The sequence below is a fragment of the Emydura macquarii genome, unplaced genomic scaffold, assembly GCF_026122565.2.
Source record: "Emydura macquarii macquarii isolate MOO-44397 ecotype Brisbane River unplaced genomic scaffold, CSIRO-AGI_Emac_v2 contig_1253, whole genome shotgun sequence".
Lineage (NCBI taxonomy): Eukaryota > Metazoa > Chordata > Testudines > Chelidae > Emydura > Emydura macquarii.
The window spans coordinates 46,351,116-46,373,268 of NW_027131390.1; the positions used below are offsets into that span (position 1 = coordinate 46,351,116).

The following is a 22,153-nucleotide window of genomic DNA, read 5'->3' on the forward strand; positions in this document are numbered from 1 at the left end:
TGAAAGAGGTAAAGTGTAAGAAAATAGCTAATTGCAAGAACACAAGGACTGTCCTGTCTAAGTAGACACAGTAAGCCCATCAGGACTCTACTTTAGTTACCTGTGTGATGAATAAAGCTCTGTGTATAAGTTCAAAAGCTTGTGTGTCGCAGCAACAGATGATGGTCCAGTAAGACTTCACCCACTTTGTCTCTAATACCATAAGACATTTTTATTAAAAGATAAACAACATAGTGTTTATAAAGTACGTTTGTTAAATTGACTTAACTAGGTAACTGATCCCAAGTAGTTGTCAAAGGGGTTATTTAATATGGGTGCTTCTGGTGAAATTTTGTAGGGATGGGGTCTAGGTCCAGTGCTATTCAGTATTTTTATATGAAAATAAATATAAAATCACAGCTGATAAAATCTATAGACAACAGTGGAGTGGAGTGGTGAAATGGTAAATAATGAGGACAGGGCAGTCATACAGAGTGGTCTGGGTTGCTTGGTAATCTTGGGCTCATTCAAACAAAATGGATTTTAATATAGTCAAATGCAAAATCTTGCATCTAGGAACAAAGGATGCAGTCCAGACCTACAGAATGGGAGGCTTTATGCTGGAAAGCAGTGATGCTGGAAAGGATTTAGGAGTCATAGTGGACAAACAACTCAGCGCAAGCTCTCAGTGCAGTTCTGTGGCAAAAGGCTAATGCAATTCTTGGATGTAAAAACAGTAGTAGTGAGTAGGAGTAGGGAAATGACTTTATTTCTGTATACAGCATTAGCGAGACCAGTATGGGAATACTGTGTCCAGTTCTGGTTGGTCAAGTTTTAAAAAGATGTTGAAAAAACAGAGGGTACAGAAAAAAGCCACAAAAATGATTCAAGGGCAGGGGAAAAAAGCATGTTATAGTGAGAGATTTTAAGAACTCAATCTGCTTACTTTATCAAAAAGGTGACTGAAGGAGAACTTGATTATGGTGTGTAAGTACCTTCATGGAGAGAGAGTACCAGGCACTAAAAGGCCTTTTTAGTTTAGCAGAGATTGAGATCCAGTGGCTGGGAGTTAAAGCCAGACAAATTCAAATGAGAAATAAGGCACTGTGGTGAGGTAGAGCCCCACTCCAATCAGAAGAAGGTTAAAGAGTCCTTCTGGGCCTCAACCAGGTGCATCTGTGAGGCTTGTCAAACCTGGAGAGGGGCAGGCCATTAAAAGAGAGGAGGATCCCTGCTCAGTGCAGCGTGATACTCTTAAGGAGCAGGACTGCAATTCAGAGCTCCCCACCTCTAAAAGTGGGGTTGCTGACTGGGGAAACAGCTTGAGACCATGGCTGCCTACCCCCTCTCAGAAAAGAGGCATTTTTCTCTTTGGCTTCCCAAAGACCTAGGACTCTACTTTTTGTGGGCTATGGAAGCATACTGACTTCTTGTTTAAACTACTTTAACTTCCTCCTGCGAGGGGGCCAGCATCTTAAACAGCACAGGCAGAGAGAGCGGTGCCCCCATTCTGAGGCAAGAGCTGTGCCCACCCTCTCCTCAAGGAGAGGAGAGGAGAGGTATAGTCTGCCACAGGCACAATTTTTTAACAGAGAGGATGGTTAACCTTTGGTGCAAGCTACCAAGGGAAGTGGTGTATTCTACATCTCTTGAGAGCTTCAAATCAAAATTGTGCCTTTTCTGAAAGAAATGTTCTAGTCGAATACAAGTGATTGGACTGAATGCAGAGGTAACTGGGTGCAATTTGTTGTGATATTACAGGACGTCAGGCAGGATTGTCTAATGGTCCTTTCTGGCCTTAAAATCTGACTATTACAGAATAATTTCAGTAAGCGTCCTCACTTTGCCTCACTGTAATGAAGTAAAACTCTCATCTGAGGGGCATATCTCTAGTACTGAGAGGAAAGTTCAGACTCCATACTCAAATACTGGCCTCTGCTGGGATTGCCAATTATATAATTTTGGTGATGTTGGACACATGTCTGCTATCATTTGCATTGGACTAAAAGCACAGACTTGCTTCTCCCAGCTCACCAATTAGCTATCTGACTGTAACTTCTATCAGTCACTTCCATCCTGTCCCAAATCTGAACTGATGACTTAAAGGTGAAGGCTTTTGTTTCTATCAGTAGCCATACTACAAACCTTCTGAAAATCTCAGGACATAAAATTTGTTCAGCAGAAGTTCTTTTGTGCCCCACTGATGCACAGCATGTCTACTGATAATCCATTTGCTATAAATGAAACAACTTTCTTGATTCCAAAGAGATCATTGTGCTCATGCTGATCGCTGTGCACATAGAGGCAGATCAGATTCTCAAAATATTAACGTGCATTCATATTTGTGTTTTTAAAGAGATGATTTCATAACCAACTTATTTTAATTGTGTACACTTCTAGGGAGCTCGTACTGTGTCAAATTTATCAGCAGCTACACTAGCCTCTCTGGGTGGGACTTCCTCCCGGAGAGGCAGTGGCGACACCTCCATCTCCGTTGATACTGAGGCATCCATTAGAGAAATTAAGGTAAGAAATCTTTGTAAGTAACATAGATTGGTAGAAACTGTCTCTTGCTAGATGAGTCATTCCAGTCAGAATATTTGTCTTGAAGTTTTCCACTAAGTTTGACTTAGTAAGCAATGGAATTATTTAAAAGCATAGCTTTCTATTTCTTCATCAATAAGTGTGGGGAATTACACATGCAAATCAGTATTGGCAGGAGTTACCAAAAACACCTCATTCATCTAAAGACTTAGCCCTCTTAAAGTCTACATTTGGGAAGTAACTGTGGTCTGTTTTATGCAGTGTTGTAGCCATTTTGATCCTAGGATATTAGAGAGACAAGGTAGGTGAGGTAATATCTTTTATTGGACCAAGTTCTGTTGGTGGGAGAGAGAAGCTTTTGAGCTTACACAGAGTTCTTTGGGTGATCTGAAGAGCTTTGTGTAAGTTCAAAAGCTTGTCTTTCCCACCAACAGAACTTGGTCCAATAAAAAAAATACTACCTCATCTACTTTGCAGTCTATTTTGTCTATTTTATTGGTTAGTTAAAAAATAATCTTAATTTTTGGAAAAATGGTGCATAACTGTTATAAAAAGAGAGGCTGCAGCACAACCAGACATTATGGGCTTGATGTAGGTAGGAATTGTTGGGTGAAACACTGGCCTGTGTTATGCAGGAGATCAGATGGTCATGATAGTTCCATCTGGTATTAAAAACTATGAAAGTGGGAAACAGACCCAGTACAACACAGTAACAAATAAAGGAGATTTGAAATGATGTAGGAAACATTTAACATGTACTACGTATGGACTTTGAAACCATTTTTTGCAGTTTAATATTTCTGACATGAGCAATAAACTGGCATAAGAACTTTAGAAATTTTAGAAACAGAACGGGGCCATTCAGTCCAGTATTTCTAACATTAAGAGCAAGTCTGCGTAGTCCTGAGATTAAAATCTAATATGAGATGCCTTCAGAATGGAGGACTACAGTGTAGAAAATGCCTACTGAAATGCTAATCATTTTAAAGTAGATGATGTAAGAGGAACATGTTTTCTATTAAAGTTCTGTATATAACTTTCTCTATTGTTCTGAAGTTACTGCTATTAAACCTGTGTCTGAACTTGAACTAGAGACCTCAAATCTGAATAGTTCTGTCATGATGCCAGAACTGCAAAAGAAATAAAATATAATTTGGAGGTGACCAAGGAGTGAGACTGCGTAAAGCTTTAATTGGGCTCATAATTAAAATTAATGTCTTTATTCCATTTCCCAGTGGTATTTCCCACACTTCCTACTATGTCTTGTTGGTACTCCTTTTCCTTTTCTCTGACACTCATCATACAGTGATGTATCCGGGCACTTCACATGCATCAATAAATTAATCTTCACAACACTGCTGTTAGGTGCAAGTAGAGAAATATGATTCCCATTTTACAGTTTGGGAACTGAGGCAGAGAAAGAGATTTGCCCAGTATCTTACAGGCTGTGACAGAGCTGAAAACAGAATTCAGATCTCCTGAGTCACAATCTAGTTCTTTAACCACAAGACTATCCTTATTGTTCAAGAAATCATCCCATTTTTCCAATCTGAATGATTAACACAGGAATATATATCTAATCAAGAAAGGTGATTGGCTGAAAAGCCTATAAAACTTTTTTAATGAAGTTTAGAAGACTAACTATAATAGAAACGTGTCTGTAAATGGGAATTTCAAACACCAACTTCTCACTCAGCTGTGACTACTGCCCATTAGTTTTCTTGACATCATTCACTTTTCTTGCCATTTCCCTCAGGATATCAATGAGTTAAAGGACCAGATTCAGGATGTAGAAGGCAAATACATTCAGGGATTGAAAGAAATGAAGGTACTGGTTTACTGCAGAACATGTGATATTATTAACATCAGCTAAACTTTCAGAGAGGCACAGTGAGAGAGCGAACTAGAATTTAACCTGCATGCTTTTGCGCGAAGGTGTGAATTGACTAAAAGCATTTAGTCTGTGAGGAAAACATGCTTTCCATTCTGATGACAGTAATCATTTCTTTGGACAATCAGCACATGTAAATATTGTATTAACATCTGTAGCAAATTAATCAGAAATTTTACTACTGCGTGTCTTATTTTGGTGTCTTGAGAATGTATTTTAATTCTCCATCAAAAATTGTAATATAAAGATTAGAGTATATAGAAAACTGATCAGATATTCCTTTGTAAACACATTCATAATACAAGAACAAGAAATCACTCAAAATTTGAGGGTAAAATTAAAAAAGTAAATGCTGATTATTAAGCATATAACCAACCTGTGGAGTTCAGTGCCATGGGAAATCAAAGTTAAATACTGTAAATGTATTTTAAAAAGCATTTGATAGTGAGGCCCAGTAAAACAATTAGTAAGTTATGCACGCTTAAAGGAGAGGCAATTATATCTCATGCCATACAAGCAGTCCTTGTTAGAACCCCAGTACTGTATGGGGCAAACTGTCACAGCAGCTGCAGGGGAGGAATGCCTACAAATTCCATTAATGTACAAAAGGATTTTGGTGCAGCAACTAAATAAATGTATCATTTTAACACTATACCCTGTATATTCAACTGCATTGGCTCACATTTTGAAAACAGAAAGCATGTAAAGATGAGTGTGTTGGGGACTTGGCATACCGGATTTTATAATGCAGTACATATTTAGAGAATTGTTAAATTAAAGCTTTCTCTCATACTTTTCCTCATCTGTTCAGTAGTACAAGATGTACAGTTACTGGCATCTTAGGTGACCTGCAAGTGGAAGAAATAGATTGTGTGCTTTTTTGCATCTTTTAGATATATGAAAGCCTAAATTTTTTTCTCTTTTAGATCACAAAATATATAGTATATTCTGCGAAATAATCTACCTTATTGTTTGAGAATAAGTGAACTAGATTTTTGTAAAGTTCTCTTCAAGTGCATTTGTAGCATATCTGTCCATAATCATATTGCAGGTCTGCAAATGTCTTCAAAGACCCAACAACTTCAGTTTTGCTTAGTCACCTCTGGCCTTGCTTTGGTGTAGAATGTGGAACATATACTTAATTAAAAATTCATTTCCAGATATAGTAACTTTCTTCAGAAGTTGCCAGGAAAAGACTAGATGATCCCATTCCATCACAAAATAGAAGTATTAAATAGTGAATAGATTGAAACCTCCCTCTGATTTAGGATAGTTCTTTAGTGATTTTACACTGTATTCAAACTTAGAATTATTATTAAATGTCAGGTAGATAGTCCAGGGTTGGCATACAATTTGATAATACTGTACTAATGATTCTGCATTTACCCTTAACAGTGTGTGCTTTCGTGACAACTAATTTTAAGGGTTTAATTAAACATTGTCCCTGCTTTGATCCCTGATTGCCCTTTCAGCAACTGATATTTTCTTGTCTTATACAGTACAACTGCGACATGCATCAGTAACATCATTCGCATTTAATGAGATACAAGTTCTTGTACCTTTAAAGTATCAAATTGCCCTAGTTTTTAATAGTATTAAAAATATATTAATATGAAATGTATGTATTATGTCATCTTTTCACATTTAAAAGTCTGTATATTTCCTCTATAACTTGTATGGATTTAGTAGAAATGGAATACTATAAATATCCAAAATGTATCATGGGTCTCTGTATAGTGCTAGCAATATGACTTAATAAATTGGTGGATCGTTGATCATAGCTTTAAATTAAGACATCTATATAGGCACCTCTTTTGTTTCTTGCCTGCATGCTTACATTGCTGTGTTTTTGAAAGTTGCTATTAGAATGGTCTTAATTCAAATTGTATACCTGGAGAGGTTTTAGACCTGCAATGTAACATGAAAAATGGTACCGCTTTATATTGCCAGCATTTCAGATATTATCATCTGAATTGTTCTCATGCTCAGCTTCTGAATTAATCAATCTGATTTCCTGGGAGGTGCGGGGGCAGGAATCTGATCTTGGTAAACCAGGTTGAGAAAGGGGATCTAATAAATAAGGGGTAAGCATGGAAAAAACTGATTTGTTTCACACTTCATCTAAAGCAAAATTCTAACAAAAAAATAGAGTATAAAGCACTGGTCTATACTGAAAACTTACATTGGCATAGCTGCGTATCTTAGGTGTGTGAAAAATCCACACCCTGGATTAACTACAGTGATGGGAGAACTCTTCCCGTCTCTGTAGTGAGTGTCTATACTGAAGTGCTGCAGCTGTGCCACTGTAGCATTTTAAGTACAGGTATAGCCAAAATGTAGTGTACAGTAGCTGCAAGTTTTGAATAAATATACAGCTACACAGTCCTAATTTAAGAAAGCAAAAAGCATAGCTATTACCACCTCTTCTCCCAAGTTTGGCGTCCAAGTCAGCAAAGTTACTTAATCACATGATTAACAGTTGATTCAGTGGGACTGCTCACATGTCTACAGTTAAGCATGTACTTAGATTCTTCGCTACATATTAAGACCTTGGTTTGCAAAGTGTAAAGGTGTTTTCTTTGAAGTAACCCCTTACTGCAGATACATATTTCTTGTCTTCAGGACTCTCTAGCAGAAGTTGAAGAGAAGTATAAAAAGGCTATGGTGTCTAATGCTCAACTAGACAATGAGAAAACAAACTTCATGTACCAAGTAGATACCTTGAAGGATGCATTGTTAGAGTTAGAAGAACAATTGGCAGAATCCAGGAGACAATATGAAGAGAAAAGCAAAGTAAGTATGGACACTTGTTGAGAAGCTGAAAGTTATTTGACTGAACAAATATCTTCAGGGAAGAGGGTGTTGACTGCTGCTGAAATATTTTTTTTAAATTGGGAAAAATTAATCGAGTATATAGAAGTCTACCCTTTGAACAGCACTCCTTAGCAACTTGACTGCCTTTTCTATCTTTATCTGTAGGCACATGAATGTGAGATTTACATTTTACAAATCAATATCCAAGATACAGTGAATTTTTTCTCATACATGCTAATCAGTATAGCTTTATATATTTCTTTTGCATTTTGACTTGCAATAAATCCAAAAAATATTTGACTCCAGGAAAGTTTTATCCATAGCAACTTTTGAAGGCTTTCCTCTGGGACACCATTACACACACAGCTTAATTCAAAAGGCCATAGGAAAGTTGTGTGAGAAGTACTTCTTAAAAATATTAAGGCATTCATGGGGTTAAATATTGAAAATATTACACTATTGGCTTGAATTAATGTCACCTCACTGATGTGATGTAATGAACCTCACTGAGTTATTTTTCCTGCAAACTAGTATTTCCCTTTGACTTATGTGGTAACTTCTCAGGAGCTAAATCTTTGACTCATGAGATATTACTTAATGTGTGTTTTCCAACATGTATAGCTCTTGGAAAACGGTTTGCTTTTAAAATTTCACAATAAGAACTGGCCAAATTGGAGTACTCTACCATTTGGAAAAGGTAGTTTCCATTCCTAGTCATTATCTTTGGGGTTAGCAGGACTTGAGTGCTGTAAATGATACACACTTGCCCTAGCTCACAACCCACACCACCCAGTTTGTCTGAATTGAGCATTTTGTTTGAAATAGCCCAGTCCCATTCTATGATTTCGTTCATAAGAGACAAACAAGCTTAAAATTGAGGTACTGATACTGACCCATGTGTAAAGCACACTGAGATCTGTATATGAAAAACTCTAGGTATTTGTATTATAAATGACAATATCTCCTTATCTCTCCAGGAATTTGAGCGGGAAAAGCATGCACATAGCATATTGCAGTTTCAGTTCATGGAAATTAAAGAGACCATGAAGCAAAGAGAAGAAATGCTTGTAGTAAGTAATTTCTCTGTTGTGTTTAATGTGTTGGATCCACATGTTGCAAACTAACAGTTAGAATATAGAAGGCTCAGACAGGCATGGAGAATCTTAGTCCCTGCCTTGGATTTCTCACCTGAAGCAGTACTGTAGGTTCAGCCTGTTAGCCCTGAAATTATTAGGACTGATGAAAAACAAAAATATTTCAGAAGTACTGGCTGTAGTTGGACTTTCTTGTTACACTGTCTGTAACGTCCCAGAATAAGTTATGTGCTCTGGGATCCTTCTTGTAGAGAGTCTGGAAGGAAGGGGAAACTGGGATAAAACTCAAGTAGAGATTCAGAGCAAAGTTCTGGTAGAAATGTGTTTGTTGTCATACTGATGGTGAGACGTTGGCTATTCCTAGAAGGGTAGGTTTCAGGAGTTGCATTCATCTCCTTAAAGAAAAACCTTTGGGATGTGAGGAGGCTAACTATGGAGTGATGCATGTAGGTAGATTTTGTATTTTCACACCTGATTTCATTGTTCTTTGCATCACTACACTCTTGAGTTTGTCTTCTGATTAACCCTTTACCTGCTTTCTATCTTCTTGTGTGTCCCTGCCCCTCAGGAAATCCGACAGCTGCAACAGAAACAGGAGAGCTATATCAGGGAAATTTCTGATCTTCAAGAGACGATAGAGTGGAAAGACAAAAAAATAGGGGTAGGACTCTCTCAACTTCTGAAATTTGCTCAGTTTGGCACTGTGCTTCTTCAGAAAACTCTGCACCTGCAAAATCACATGAATGAAATATTCCCCTATACAGTGTGACCCACAATCTGTCAAATATACTCTTTGAATTGTGGCTTTACCCTTAAAGATAGTCCAAGAAAATGCTTATTCTCTGACCAGATTTGAAAATTCACTGGAGTTCACATAACATAGTGAAATGCGTGCACACACACCTTGGATATGTATAACTGAGAAAGGAGTGCCCTTTAGTAAAATACTGGCTATTCATGATGTGGTTTCAGTGTTGAATGGAATTGGTTTTCTGTTCAAATGCATTACCTTTACTCTTCTAAACCCCAGCTGCACTATGGGAAAGGAGAAAGTGGGCTCACTGGACTCTTGGGGTGAAAATCTTTATTTTTTTCCCCACCAGTGCAAATGAAATGTTAGCTCATTCTAGAGAGGAATATGGTAGTCTGTGGCAGATGAGATGTGAAAGACTCTTTTTCTTGGGTGGACAAAAGAGACCTGGCAAGTCGTGTGTTCTATGATATTGTCCCATGACTTCTAGCAATTTGAAACCTACAATTTAAAATGGTCAAAGTTTCACTATAGCTGAGATAACATAAAGTTTGTATTGCATGCTGCATACTTGGGATGTACATTTACATAGGATGCATCCAAAACTTGTTGGAAGCTGTTCTGTTGAGTAACACGTCTTCAGAATTATTGAAAGACACTATTTCCATGACAGATTGTAACAGTTCCATGGATGCCATTGAGATCTGTCAGGCCAACTTTCATACAACTTACTTTAATATATTTTGATAAAAAAAAAATACACAAAAGTACTATAGGAAATTCAGAGTCGAGTATAAAAATGTGTTCTTAGCTGCTGTATTGTATCTAGTTACTGAAAAATCTAATCCTAACACAGCACAGGATATCAAGGATTGAGTTTTTATTTAGAAGTCCCCATCTGAATGTTTGGATTACTGGATTTACATTTTTTTCTGAATTTGTAAATTTAGCTTTTTATCTGTTAAATTTCTCCTTTTCATGTATGTCAGTTCCATTAATTGCTGAATATCTGAAACCTGCTTATCCTTATTTCTAACTTGCCTTATAAAATCTCTTCTCCTTTCTTCTTGTCTCCCCGCCTTCTATCTGTTTGCTCTGTGAACACTCAGGCGTTAGAGAGGCAGAAAGAGTTCTTTGATTCCATAAGGAGTGAGCGGGATGACCTCAGAGATGAGGTGGTTGTGCTGAAAGAACAACTGAAGGTATGCAGTAAGAACAGAAGAAACTCTTGTTGCTAAAGCAGTTAAGTAATCAGTTGCTGGTCTCTTACAGTGCACTGAATCGAATTTGCTTCTTAGCTATCTCTTCTGTGATAGCTGGTATTCCTAATATAGTGAAAGTCTGTAAGTGCTCATAGGTGAGGGGCTGTTGCCCAAGGGACATTTCAGATATTGAGCCAACAGAGCTACATTAAAAAGGTGATTAGATCTGTTCTGTCAGAACTGTGAACAAGGTACAGTCTCATCCTCATTGCTTTTGTTATAAAGCAACCTCTGCTCAAAATATAAAGGGACAAGAATTTCAGCCAGTCATTGTTTGTCTGAACACCAGACTTTAAAATGTTTCTTTCTCATCCACAGAAACACGGAATAATCCCAAACTTGGAAATAGCCACCAATGGAGAGACTTCAGATGGTTTCGATAACGAAGGACATTCAGATTCTACCAAGATTACTCAAGGGGCAACTCAGGTCCTCAAGACAACTGGGGATGGGACACTAGGTAAGTGCTCACATTCCTCTAGACCAGTGATACTCAGACTAAGGGGTGCAAGCTTCAAGTGGCTCTTTAATGTGTCTCCTGAGGCTCTTTGCAGCACATGATATTAAAACAGTGGATGCTTTTACAATGTTAAGCAATTAAGTTATCAGCTTGCACTAAGGCATTAACTTCTTTTCTGTGAAAATATATATATAAATATATATAAAAACTAAATATTTCACCCGTCATACTGTTTAAAAAATGAATAATAGTATAGTAAATGAAACAATGAATTCACACTACTGTGACTCCTTTGGGAATGTTGATCGCTATACTGTGACTCTTTTGGCTTCTGAACCACTGAGGTCTGAGTATCACTGCACTAGACTTTCCATCTGTCTAATCATCATTCATTCACTTTTTTTGCTTGGAGATTGAGCATTTATTATTTGGACAATTAACCAATCACGCAGCATGCCACTTGTTGAATCACCTCTTATGCCTTTTTCTGCTTATTGGTTATGGTCACTTCACTTCAAGCATATCATGAAATTTTTCTGTATCTGCAAAACAAGATTTTATTCTATATTCCCTTTATTCTTCACCCCGAGGAAATAAATGGTCAAGACACAAATATAAATACAAGATGAGCTTAATCTTAAAACCTGAATTTAGGAATGCCCTCAACAATCCTACTGTTGTTTTGATTATTTTTTCTAACACACAGAACTAAGCTGAGAGAGAACCAGCATAAGAGCATTTGAATGCATATATGTAAATTTAGTATACACATTCTGAAACCAATATATTATTTGAGAACATAAATGTTTGCTCTACAGTAGTTCAGTGTGCTGTTGGCAAGACATTTTAATATAGTAGTTCTAAATTCTTAATATCTAGTACTATTAAGTATAAAGCAATTTATATTGCTGGAAATTTTATAACAATTATATGCTCAGCAGTGTATACAGGAAGTATATATTATATATGTGTATCCTCAGACAAGGAGGAATCTGGTTGATTGGCAAAGATTCTGACTTTGCAATTATGCTGTATAGTCAGAATCTGAACTCATTAGCTATTTAACTTTTCATTGTCTCATTACACTCATGGAAGAGGCGGAAATATTGGATTTTTATTTCTAAATTGAAATACTAGCAAATCTCAACAGGCAGACAACCATTTAATTACAATTGAGGGTTGTCTCAGTTTTAGCTATTGGCAGCTTTTTCTCATTCCATTGGGTGGAAACAACAAAAAATAGGGTATGAGAACATTATTTAAAGTTGTATCTAAAACTCTAGTCTGTTCTAACCTATTCTGATTCTATGGAAACAGGTATGTCATAGGAACGAAAGCTAATACCTGACATTGAGTGCTGGTTAACACCTGCTTTTTTGCTCTTTAAGTGCTGTAAATTGGAAGAAAAATTATATTTTAAAAAAAATCTTGAGAAATATAATCCCTTTTGGATGGATGCAGTAGTTGGAAGAAGCTAAATAACTGAGCTTCAGTTTTTTGGGTTATGTCTGATATCCTTGGACTCAAAACATTTGTCTGCCAATCAGATCCCACCTTCCATAATGCTCATTATATGCACTTATTTATAAAATAGTGCTTGTTTTTTTAGGTGAATAGCTATAAAATATTGCTGAGTACTAGGTAAGTTGCTTGTAATGCGATCAAACAAACACAACTTTGCAATTATAGTACAGTATAGAGCAATGTGAGGGTTAAAAATATGGTGCATACTGTGGATCAGATAGCTTGTACTTATTAGCAGCAAAAACCCCTTCTACCCTGGTATCATAATCTTAAATCTGTGAGTTTTTTTAATATTACTATTAATAAACTGCACTGCTTGAAGAAAAGTTCTTATTTACAAAAGCTGTACTTCACACAGCTTCAGCTAAAGAAATCTTTAACTTATAAAGACATAATGCCAGAATCAGATATAATTCTTGCTTTTGGGAAGCGGGGGGTTCACTCATCAGAGAATTTACTAATTCAATTGCTGCTTTGCCTCACGTAATTGGCAAAAGCTGATCTTTTATTAACCGATTCTTTCATTTTCTCTTTTGGGTTTTAAGTGGGGGAGGTAAGTGTTAAATGTTTAACAAACTTAAGTAGTCACCCCATGGTGTAGACCCTTCAACTTTCTTAATGGTCTTTTAGGAAGAGCCAATGAAGTGGAGATGAAAGATGAGATTTTGGAGGATGTGGGGAAAAGAGAAATCTTGCAGAATACTGAGAATGAGGAACACAAAGAGGAGTCTGAGGAGCGGGAAATTGTAAAGGAATGTATGGAGATAAAGACATTGCATGCTGATGAAAATACAGAGGCAGAGAAAACCATTGAAGACAATGATGTCACATCAACAGTGTTGTTGAGTAGTGGACTTGAGGAACAAATTCAAAGCGATCCAGAACATGTTTTAGGAAATGTTTCTTCCACTGAAAATAGTGATGTAATTAAGTTGAGAAAGGAAACAGAATCAGGAGGTGATAGCATAGAACAGTCTAGTAGTAAGGAAGCTGAAGATAGTAGTGATTTAAATCCCTTGACTAATGAGAATTGGGAAACAGGTACACTGCAAAGTCAGGTTATTGAGACTCTTCAGGGAAGAGCTACTGATTTAGACACAGAGCATGAATCTGAAAGAGTTGCACAAGAGCAGAAAGTAAAACAAGAGGATTCTGCAATTTGCCAAAGAGAAGACAGTAGAGAAATATTTCAGGAAGTTCTTGGTTTTGTGGGTAATAGCCAAGCGTCAGTTTCTGATCAGTCAGAATCACCAGAAGGCGCAAGAGGAGGTACACATGTTGAAGAACCACATGTGGAGGCTCACATTGAAAGTCTCTGTCAAGTAGAAGAAAGCACTGAAAATGAAGTCATGAGTAGCTTGGAGAAACAGCTTGATGAAGATGATGAGTGCATAGACAGGCCAACTGCTAAAGTAGAGAGTGGTAAAAATGAGGGTGATGCAGCTGAAGAAAATAAGACTGGAAATACAGTTCAAGGTCAGGAAAGGAAAGATGTAGATTTTATGGAAGAGGAGGGAGAAGCAGCATGTAAAAGTGAGATCGCTCCAGATACAATGGTAAAAGAACAAAAACCAGATGAAACACCAACTCTATCCACTTTTTCAAAGAATGATCTGATGTTAGCAGAAGAGGAAGGAAATATGCAAGATGAGGCACAGAATGAAAAGGATATTGCTATGAGGGGACAAATAAAAGACATGGGAAGGATGGAAGAACTGACAGGCATATTGGACATGGCATCCATAGATGAATTTGCAGAGGTAAATGAGGGTGAATCACATCAGACAGAGCAGGACCAAGATATGAAAGAAATTCAATCCCAAGAAACTATTTCAGTTACTAGTCTTAATGATCATGAAATTGAGGAGTCAAACACAGAAATGTGGGATGAATCTAGGAAAGGAAAGGAAAGTAGAATTGATTCAATGGAAAATGAGAGAACACAGGCAGAAACCCAAACAATTAAGTGTAGTGAAGAAATGAACAGTCCAGTACAAGAAAAAGATAAGACTGTAGAAAATGAAATGCAGAAAGTAGTTAAACAAGAGGAAGATGAATCTAGACAGGAATCGACTCAAGTTGTTAGTGTAATTATTGAAGAGAAAGTTGATGATAAAGAGGCATCAGTGGAAAGCAGCGAGAAGCTCCGTCTTCCAGACCAGCATCATGATACATTTGTTTCCAATGACAGTTCATTGCAGAATACCACAAAACCATCACAGCAACTTAGTGAAGCCATTGAAGGCAACAGAAAGGAAATGGAAGTTCAGAACACTATGTTAGATGATGCATGCCAACTTGCTAGAAAAGAAGGGGATAAAAAACAGATGGAAAATGAGAATGAGGAAGACCAGAATAAAGGAATAGCAGAGCAGAATGATGTACAAGAAGTTAAGAAACAGGAGGTTGTTCCAGATGTTGAGGAAGATGCTGATTGCCTCAGGACACAGAAAGCAGAGCTGGATGAGAAGCCTATTGAACAAGTCGGGGTGAAGGGTGAAGAGGAGGAAACAGTGGATGGTGATGGTGAAAATTTTGATTTTGATGAGGAATCAGAGCAGATATTAGAAACTCATGGAAAACATGATGCTGAGAAAGTTAATACACAAAAGTTGGAGGAAGTTAGGGAAAATGAAGTAGTCACAGAAACTGCCAAAACAGAAGAAGGTGAAAAGGAGGAAACTCATCAAGGCAGAGCACATGAAGTTGAGAATGAGGTCATGGTTACTGAAGGCAATGCTAGTATCCAGCAGGAAAAAGAAGCTGAAGAAGCTGGTCATCTGCAAACTGATACATCATCTCCTGAAACTACAGACAAAGCATGTGATCTGATGGAGGACCAAACTAAAAACGAAAAAGCGTTAGATAACAATAATATGGAAAAAATAGCTGATGAATACTCGTCAGAACAGGAGTTAGGAAATTTAGGCAACACAAGCGGTGAAAGCAAAGAGGATATGCAAGGTAGTAGAAGGGGCAAGGGTAAATCTAAAGAGGACTGTATAATATCATGAGTTCAAAATCTAGGACCCAAATAAGTTACATACCATTTGATCAGTTTCAGTACAAAAAATGCACTTTGCACAATAAATCAGACTTTAGGAATACTCTTAAGTTTTTCTGTATGCAAGTCTCATAATACAATGTCAATCTATATATGTGGAAATCTATCCAAGTTATTTACTGCCATACATTTCCATGAGAGATTAAATACATAGATTTGTTTTTAATCTCTCAAGTTTCATATTTTAGCACCAGAAGGACAAGCAGCACAAATGTACCGTTCAAGTTCACTTCTAGTTAAAATGCTTTTCAGGCAGATATCTCCTGCCAAAAGAGACCTTAAATATTGCTCTTGTTTTCTAGATTAGTTAGTTTTAAGCAAATTAGGTGTTTTGAATGTACTTAGATACCTGACTTCGTGTTAGGTACATCACCATTTCATGGTAACTGTCATAAAGCCAACTCTCGAGTATTAAAACACTGTCATAATATCCAAACTTGTTTGTGAATAACTAAGATTCAAGAACCAAATATCTCTGCTAAAGTAAAAAAGATCATATAATTCCACTTCATGTATGATTTTAGTATGAACACATTCCAAAGCTGGGTACATAAGATAAACGCATGAAATGCCAAAATACTAGTTAGGTCACTGTGAATCTGCTTAGTCTGCACACTTTGAAAGAACAGTATACCATTTAAGAAAGTAAAACATAAATGTCTTGAGTTAAGTCAAGTCCGTTGAAAGGAGCAAGTGTATATATGTTTACTTAATCTAGGCACTTTGCACCAGAATAAGCCTTCTACAACATGTCTCACATGTGCTTTATTTTTTCTAGCAATGTGTTGGTACACCTGCTAATGTGTGTGTAGATTTTCTGTCAAATACATTTTATTGCAAAGTTAATAGTATGATAAAATATCTATTTTTCTTAGAGGAAAGTTCGTTTAAATTGCATTTCCATATTGCATTGTCTTTTTTGCAAAAACCTGGTTCTGAAAGAATGTTTTTTTTATCTGAGTATACTTTTTCCTTCGTCCTTGCCAGGATGAAGGCAATTTTGAATGTCTTAATCTTTTTGAATGTCTGTCTTAATCAGATAATTGGTATTGCTCTTTATGTATTAGTGCCCATGTAGCCAGCCCTGCCTTTTTTGAAAATATCTATCAAAAGCTGACTATAAACTGTAGAGATTTATTGATTTAGCAGTATGTCTCATTTGCACGTTTTGAACCAGCTGGGAAGAAATGTTTTTGCAAAAGGAAACATTCTTTTAAACTTGTTTTAAGCAATGAAAATCAAAAGGGAATGCAAACTGAGAGTTCTGGGCGGTCTATAGCAAGATACTACTTGTATTGCTGTTTCAAAATTATTAGTAGAGTGCAAATAGATTGAAAAGATTCAAGATGTATATCACAAATGTACTGAGCTGTATATAAGTGAAATAAACTTATTTTATACTTTAAAATACCTGTCCAGAGAACTACTTGCAAACCTGCATAAAATTCAATCTAAACTGATGATAGATTCTGAAAGCTTTTTTGTAAAAAAGGCATTGCACAGTGGCCCCTCAGCTGCTTTATGTATTATAATTTCTCTAAATGTCTAGCTTCTTTCTTATTGACAATTTTTCATCCATGCAAAGGACGGAGAATTAATGTGATTTTGCTCTGCTAAGAAACCTTGACCTCCAAATACCAGGAACTTAATGTGACATTGCATGAGTCAGTAATTTTAAACCTACAGCGCCTTTTACATGGCTTCCTTTCTGACACTGACGGCAGCTTTGGTGCTCATTTACACAGAAACTGCAATCATTAAGACTGAGGACAATAAATGTTAATACTGGAATATAATCATTACAATATTAATCTGATAAACTGCTATAGGTCTTCAAAGAGTTAACTAATATGAAGATTTTTCCATTGCTTGAATCTCAAATGGAATATAAATAAATGTGCTTACTAGACTTTGTCAATGATTAAGAAGTCGTTTATAGTTGGATAGGTTAGAATGATGTCTAGTCCACTGGCCAAAATACTAGTTCGGTCACTGTGCACCAGCACCTAGTATGTCTTGTCCATAAGGAGAAATGTAATTTAAATACTTCTGATATGATTGTGAGGAAGTTAATATTAGTTTTTTCCTTAGCATTTGTTTATTCTCCTCTGAAGCTTGTACACATCTGTAAAAACTTTTTAGAACATTAGTACAGGGCCAGGGAAACAGATACAATGATGATTCATTTAGTAATTTGGTCATATTGTCTTCCTCCATTCTTCCAAACTTGGGCTTTGTCTACACTGCGTATTTGCCCTGATTTCAGTAATTGGTGGCCAGCCATCAGTGTAGCAGTTTGTACTGGTGCAGCTACATCAATGACTGGCCACCAATTGCTGAAATCAGGGCAAATGTCCAGTGTAGACAAGGCCTCTGAGTTCTTTGGTCATTTGCTGGTGTGAATCTCTGCTCATTTTGCATGCATGTCTTGGGCTATGTGTGCCGCATGAGTGTGGTCCCATGCAGGCAAATCATCTTGAAAAGGACCACAGTTAATACGGAAAAAATGGTTACTTACCAGTCCTCCAAGATTACACAGATGGCACCCAGTAAAATGTGTATTGTCATATAGGAAACTTCCCAGTATGTGTTTATGTAATAATGCCAAAGACTAGAAAGTATTCACCTGAAAATCAGATTCTTTGGTGCAATACTTCCATAGAATATATAGCTACAACTGCTTTTAGTTGTGGAGGTCCATATAATTCCATATGATGGCAACTGTCAGACTGATTCAGTAATCGGATGGTTTAATTATAGTTGACTGAGTCATCTTCCAGTCAGCAAAGGCACGAGTTCAAAGAGCAAACTCAGTGACTCTTTAATGGAGTTCATATGTCATGTCTGTAGTTTCTTTTGTATGTGGGGCTATTAAGTAATCTGAGTTAGCCTTTGGGGCTTTCCAATGCCAGTGGCCAAGGGACTCAGTTTATCTGGGCATCTAGCAGTGGTAGGGCTATTCTTAGCTTTCATAACAAAACAAGTTACTATTCTTCCTTTCAAAACTAGTCTTGAAAATGAGTCTCTCAAATTTTCCTAAAGATTCATGGTTTACTTGCAGTCAGTGGCCTGCTTTCAGCTGCCACATATGGCCTTTCGAGTCCACAAAACCCATGGTTTGGTATGGTCCCAATCTAAATCAGTTCACAGGTGTGGGGGAGCAGTACTACCCATGTGACTATTGATAACACATTGGCTCCTGCAAGTTCTCCCACTTGGCTTCTTGCAGTTGAGTTAGCTACACTGCTGGACAGTCAGAGCGACTCCTGGCCACAACTAAGACAGTTGAATAGCATGAGATGCAGCATGGGTTAAATGTGGGATGGGGAGCAAAAGTCTCATGTAACCATATTTTGGCTCTGGCACTTGCTATATAGCTTTGGTCAAGTCACAAACTATCTATTTTAGTTTTCCACATTAGCAAAATGGTGATATCTACTTAATGGGGTAATTAGCTATCACCTGTAAAAGCCACTGTAAAATGGGATTTCAGTCCTACCACCCCTCTCACACTTAGCTTATTAGAAAACTTCAAAATAAAAAATATAGTGGGTTTTTCTCCACAGACCCCAGTACAAACTCCTCTTTTAAGGGTATGAGGGAGGGTGGAAAGGGGAGAACCTAAAGAACTCCTTACACACGTCAGCTAACTTTGTCTGTAACTAGAAGATCCGTTTTACTTGCCCTCCCCCAAATCTTCACAATTGCACAGCACTCGTGATTGGAGTAGACAGGAGTCCACTATGTTGTGGGGAGTGATATGAAAAACTGCTTTGCAAATGCCCTCAAAAATGCAAGGGCCAGCTCTAAAAATAATGATGGACAACAATTAAAATACTTCCATTCTGAACACTGCAGGTGTATTAAAACATGAAAGGCATATTTTTCCATGCTGCAAATACAGTGGTAACTGTGCTAATACACAAATGTATGCATGCATAGTTTGGCTTCCAACCCTATCTCCGGCCCTGAAATACTTTCCTTGCTCTTCTCTTCGTTGGCCTTGTTTCCATTCTTCCCTTTATTTTTCTCCTTTAAGCAGGATATTCTGCTCTCCATTTCTCTTTGCATCTCAGCTGTTGTATAGACACATGCACATGTGTTTGAAACCGTTATTTATTTTGCAGGATTTACCACAACGTGTCGTATGTGGGTTGTCATCCATCCCTCCCTTTCTCCCCCAACCCCCACTTTCAGTTTCATATCAGGAAAGTTTTGCTTTCTCAAGAAAGTATACAAAATGTGGTTTCATGTCAATGCCTGGCTACCACAATGATGGGTGTTTTTAAAATCCCTGTGGTCCTGTCCATTTCTTGGACAATGCTGAATGCTTTCATACAGTAGATGTCTAATGCTGCAGAACTTTCATGTCACTGATGATTTGTGTGTGTTTGCTGCATCAGACACCACAGATAAAAAGGTGCAATTTCATGAATTAGAATGACCTGTGTGTGTGATTATATGCACACCACAGTGCTGAGTTATTGCATTATCCTGAATAACCATTGTTAGTTATAGATGTGCCATATATAGAGGCTTCCATTTAAAAAGTCAACATTTTCCCATTTCCCATACACTGAGATGCCACAGTTATTTCCTGTGTTAAGTATAGTATGTCGGTAAAGAAAAGGGTAATAATTTAGTGCTGACCTGTTGCATATATAAGATCTAAAAATGAATAAGCTCTACAGTCTTCATATTTTAAATAATTCAGAACATATGGTGTAGGTCTCTTAACACAAATTATATCCCTTAGGAATATATTCAGTGAAATCTATAACTAGTTGGTGAGTTGTCAATCGCAAACTCAAAGAAATGCAAGAACTTCTTTCCTGAATGAACTTCTGATGATGGCAGTTAACTCAATAGGCTGGATCCTGATGTGCTGAATTCAGTGGAAGTTGAGTGTTCAGAACCTATAAGTTTAGCCCTATGTAGCTGACTGCTTATCTGTGGTGATGTAGTTGTGTTGGTCCCAGGATACTAGAGACACAAGGTGGGAGAGGTAATATATTTTACTGGACCAACTTTTGTCCATTCTGTGTCTCTGTGTATAGGGAGGACAAACTCATATATATGCTCTACAAAATAAGAATAAAACAAAACACTGAGTAACTTGCAGAAAGGAACATTTTGTTAGTCAAAATCAGCTGCTCTAAAGGAATTTATTTGATTGTCAAGATTCAATGTATTTTGTTCAGTATAAAGGTAAAATAAACTTGGTGATAATGTAACTCCATAATTTATAAAATGACTTATTGCATAAAACATAAGGCGAGAGACTAGTGTTTTGTTTACTCACTTTAATTTTCTTTTCGCCAAATTATCTTTTTAATTTGGCAGAACTGTGTGCTCTCTGGTACTTACCTCCTGATCCCTATTGCTTCAAAATTCAGATCTAACGCAGCAAGTAGCCTATGCCAACAATCTCCTATTTATATTTAATCTGAAGGACTAAAATGGAGAGAACCACTTTACCAGACTTTTTCTTTAAAAAAAAAAAAAAAAAAAACCACACACACATGCAGACAAATGTTTTATTAGATATAATGAAAGAAAATGTTGTAGCCAAGCTAGTTACAAAGAGTAACAGTAGAGATTTTAAAATGTTAACATGTGATTAGCGATGATTGCAGGTGTATATCTCTTCCTAACGATATTAAATTGTAAAGATATTTGAGATTTTTGTGTTGCAGTTGTGTTTTGACCCTAGAGTTCTTGCATGCTAACCTAAAGTAGAAGATTAGCCTGTTTGCATGCAGTTGGGTGCTGCTACTGAAGTGACAAGCATGCTCAGTGAGAATGACATAACTTCCTTTGGCTGACCCCTTCCCAGTCCTGTCTGTGACCTCATTTCTTGTGGTACGTGCATAACTACCTTCATCATTAGTTTCACTAACCTTAACAATTTTCTTTGATTAAATACATACCCTGAAAGGTGTAACTTAACTAAATCAGCACTGAGTTCTCTATTTTCTCTTTCAGACAGACTGAAAAAGCTCATTAATGAACGAGAATCCTTACTAGAACAGGTAATTAAAATATTTCAGTATTGCTGGATGCCTGGTAAATTGACATGGTGAGGAGATTTACAAGAGAACAAAATACTCCTATAACATAAAGAGCACAGGTGATAACGCCCAACAAAGCACAGAAGCTGCTGCTGGAAATGCTGCTGATACTACTTCCCTTCCTGTGTTCAGTGTTAAAATGTGTTTTTATTTCACAGGAGCTGGGTTCAGCTTTGTATACTAAAGGTACATTTATGGGGATGAGTATAAGGCAGATTTCTACCAAAAACATTCATAGATGGGAAAGAAGGAACAATCTTCATCAGGGTTTTGAACAGGGGATTCCCCCACAACCCCCATAGGCTCGTGCATGTGTTACAGGGCTAACTGCACCATAGACCCCACCTTCGAGGGAGCCCCATTCAGGTCTCTGGTGTCACACAGCCATCTTTCTTAGGATGGAATCATGTATTTTGCCCATTTGGACCAGACCTTGTGCTGCAGTCCCCAATGTTAACCATGATTATCTCAGCAGGCAGTTCTATTCTCTCGGGAAGCAATGATGGTAATAATCAGTGACCAGACAGCCTTCTTAAATCAAAACTTTAGAACAAAATCATTCCAGAGAAAGCACCCCTTTAAACAACAAACAGTCTGCATGCTGGTCTGTCTTTGCTTACAGCTTATCATTCCATGGATGTGGGGGAAGCCCTAGTTTAGATTCTTTCTGCAGAGTGTCTTTGTCAGCAGTTGACCAAG

General features: G+C 37.3%; 1 protein-coding gene across 17 annotated transcripts in view; it reads left to right on the forward strand.

The window, feature by feature from the left end:
* Window positions 1-22,153, forward strand: part of LRRFIP1 (LRR binding FLII interacting protein 1) — a 167,377-nt gene that overhangs the window by 138,150 nt on the left and 7,074 nt on the right. For 7 of the 17 annotated variants that reach the window (XM_067548675.1, XM_067548677.1, XM_067548681.1 and 4 more), the window contains 8 exons: window positions 2,380-2,505; window positions 4,280-4,351; window positions 7,037-7,207; window positions 8,206-8,298; window positions 8,891-8,983; window positions 10,183-10,275; window positions 10,654-10,795; window positions 12,950-16,791. In XM_067548675.1, the coding sequence (XP_067404776.1) occupies window positions 2,380-2,505; window positions 4,280-4,351; window positions 7,037-7,207; window positions 8,206-8,298; window positions 8,891-8,983; window positions 10,183-10,275; window positions 10,654-10,795; window positions 12,950-15,333 (3,174 nt within the window). In that variant the 3' untranslated portion in view covers window positions 15,334-16,791. Of the gene's footprint in view, window positions 1-2,379; window positions 2,506-4,279; window positions 4,352-7,036; window positions 7,208-8,205; window positions 8,299-8,890; window positions 8,984-10,182; window positions 10,276-10,653; window positions 10,796-12,949; window positions 16,792-21,368; window positions 21,416-22,153 lie in introns of those variants that run through there. The other 10 variants (XM_067548686.1, XM_067548687.1, XM_067548690.1 and 7 more) reach the window with 7 other exon arrangements.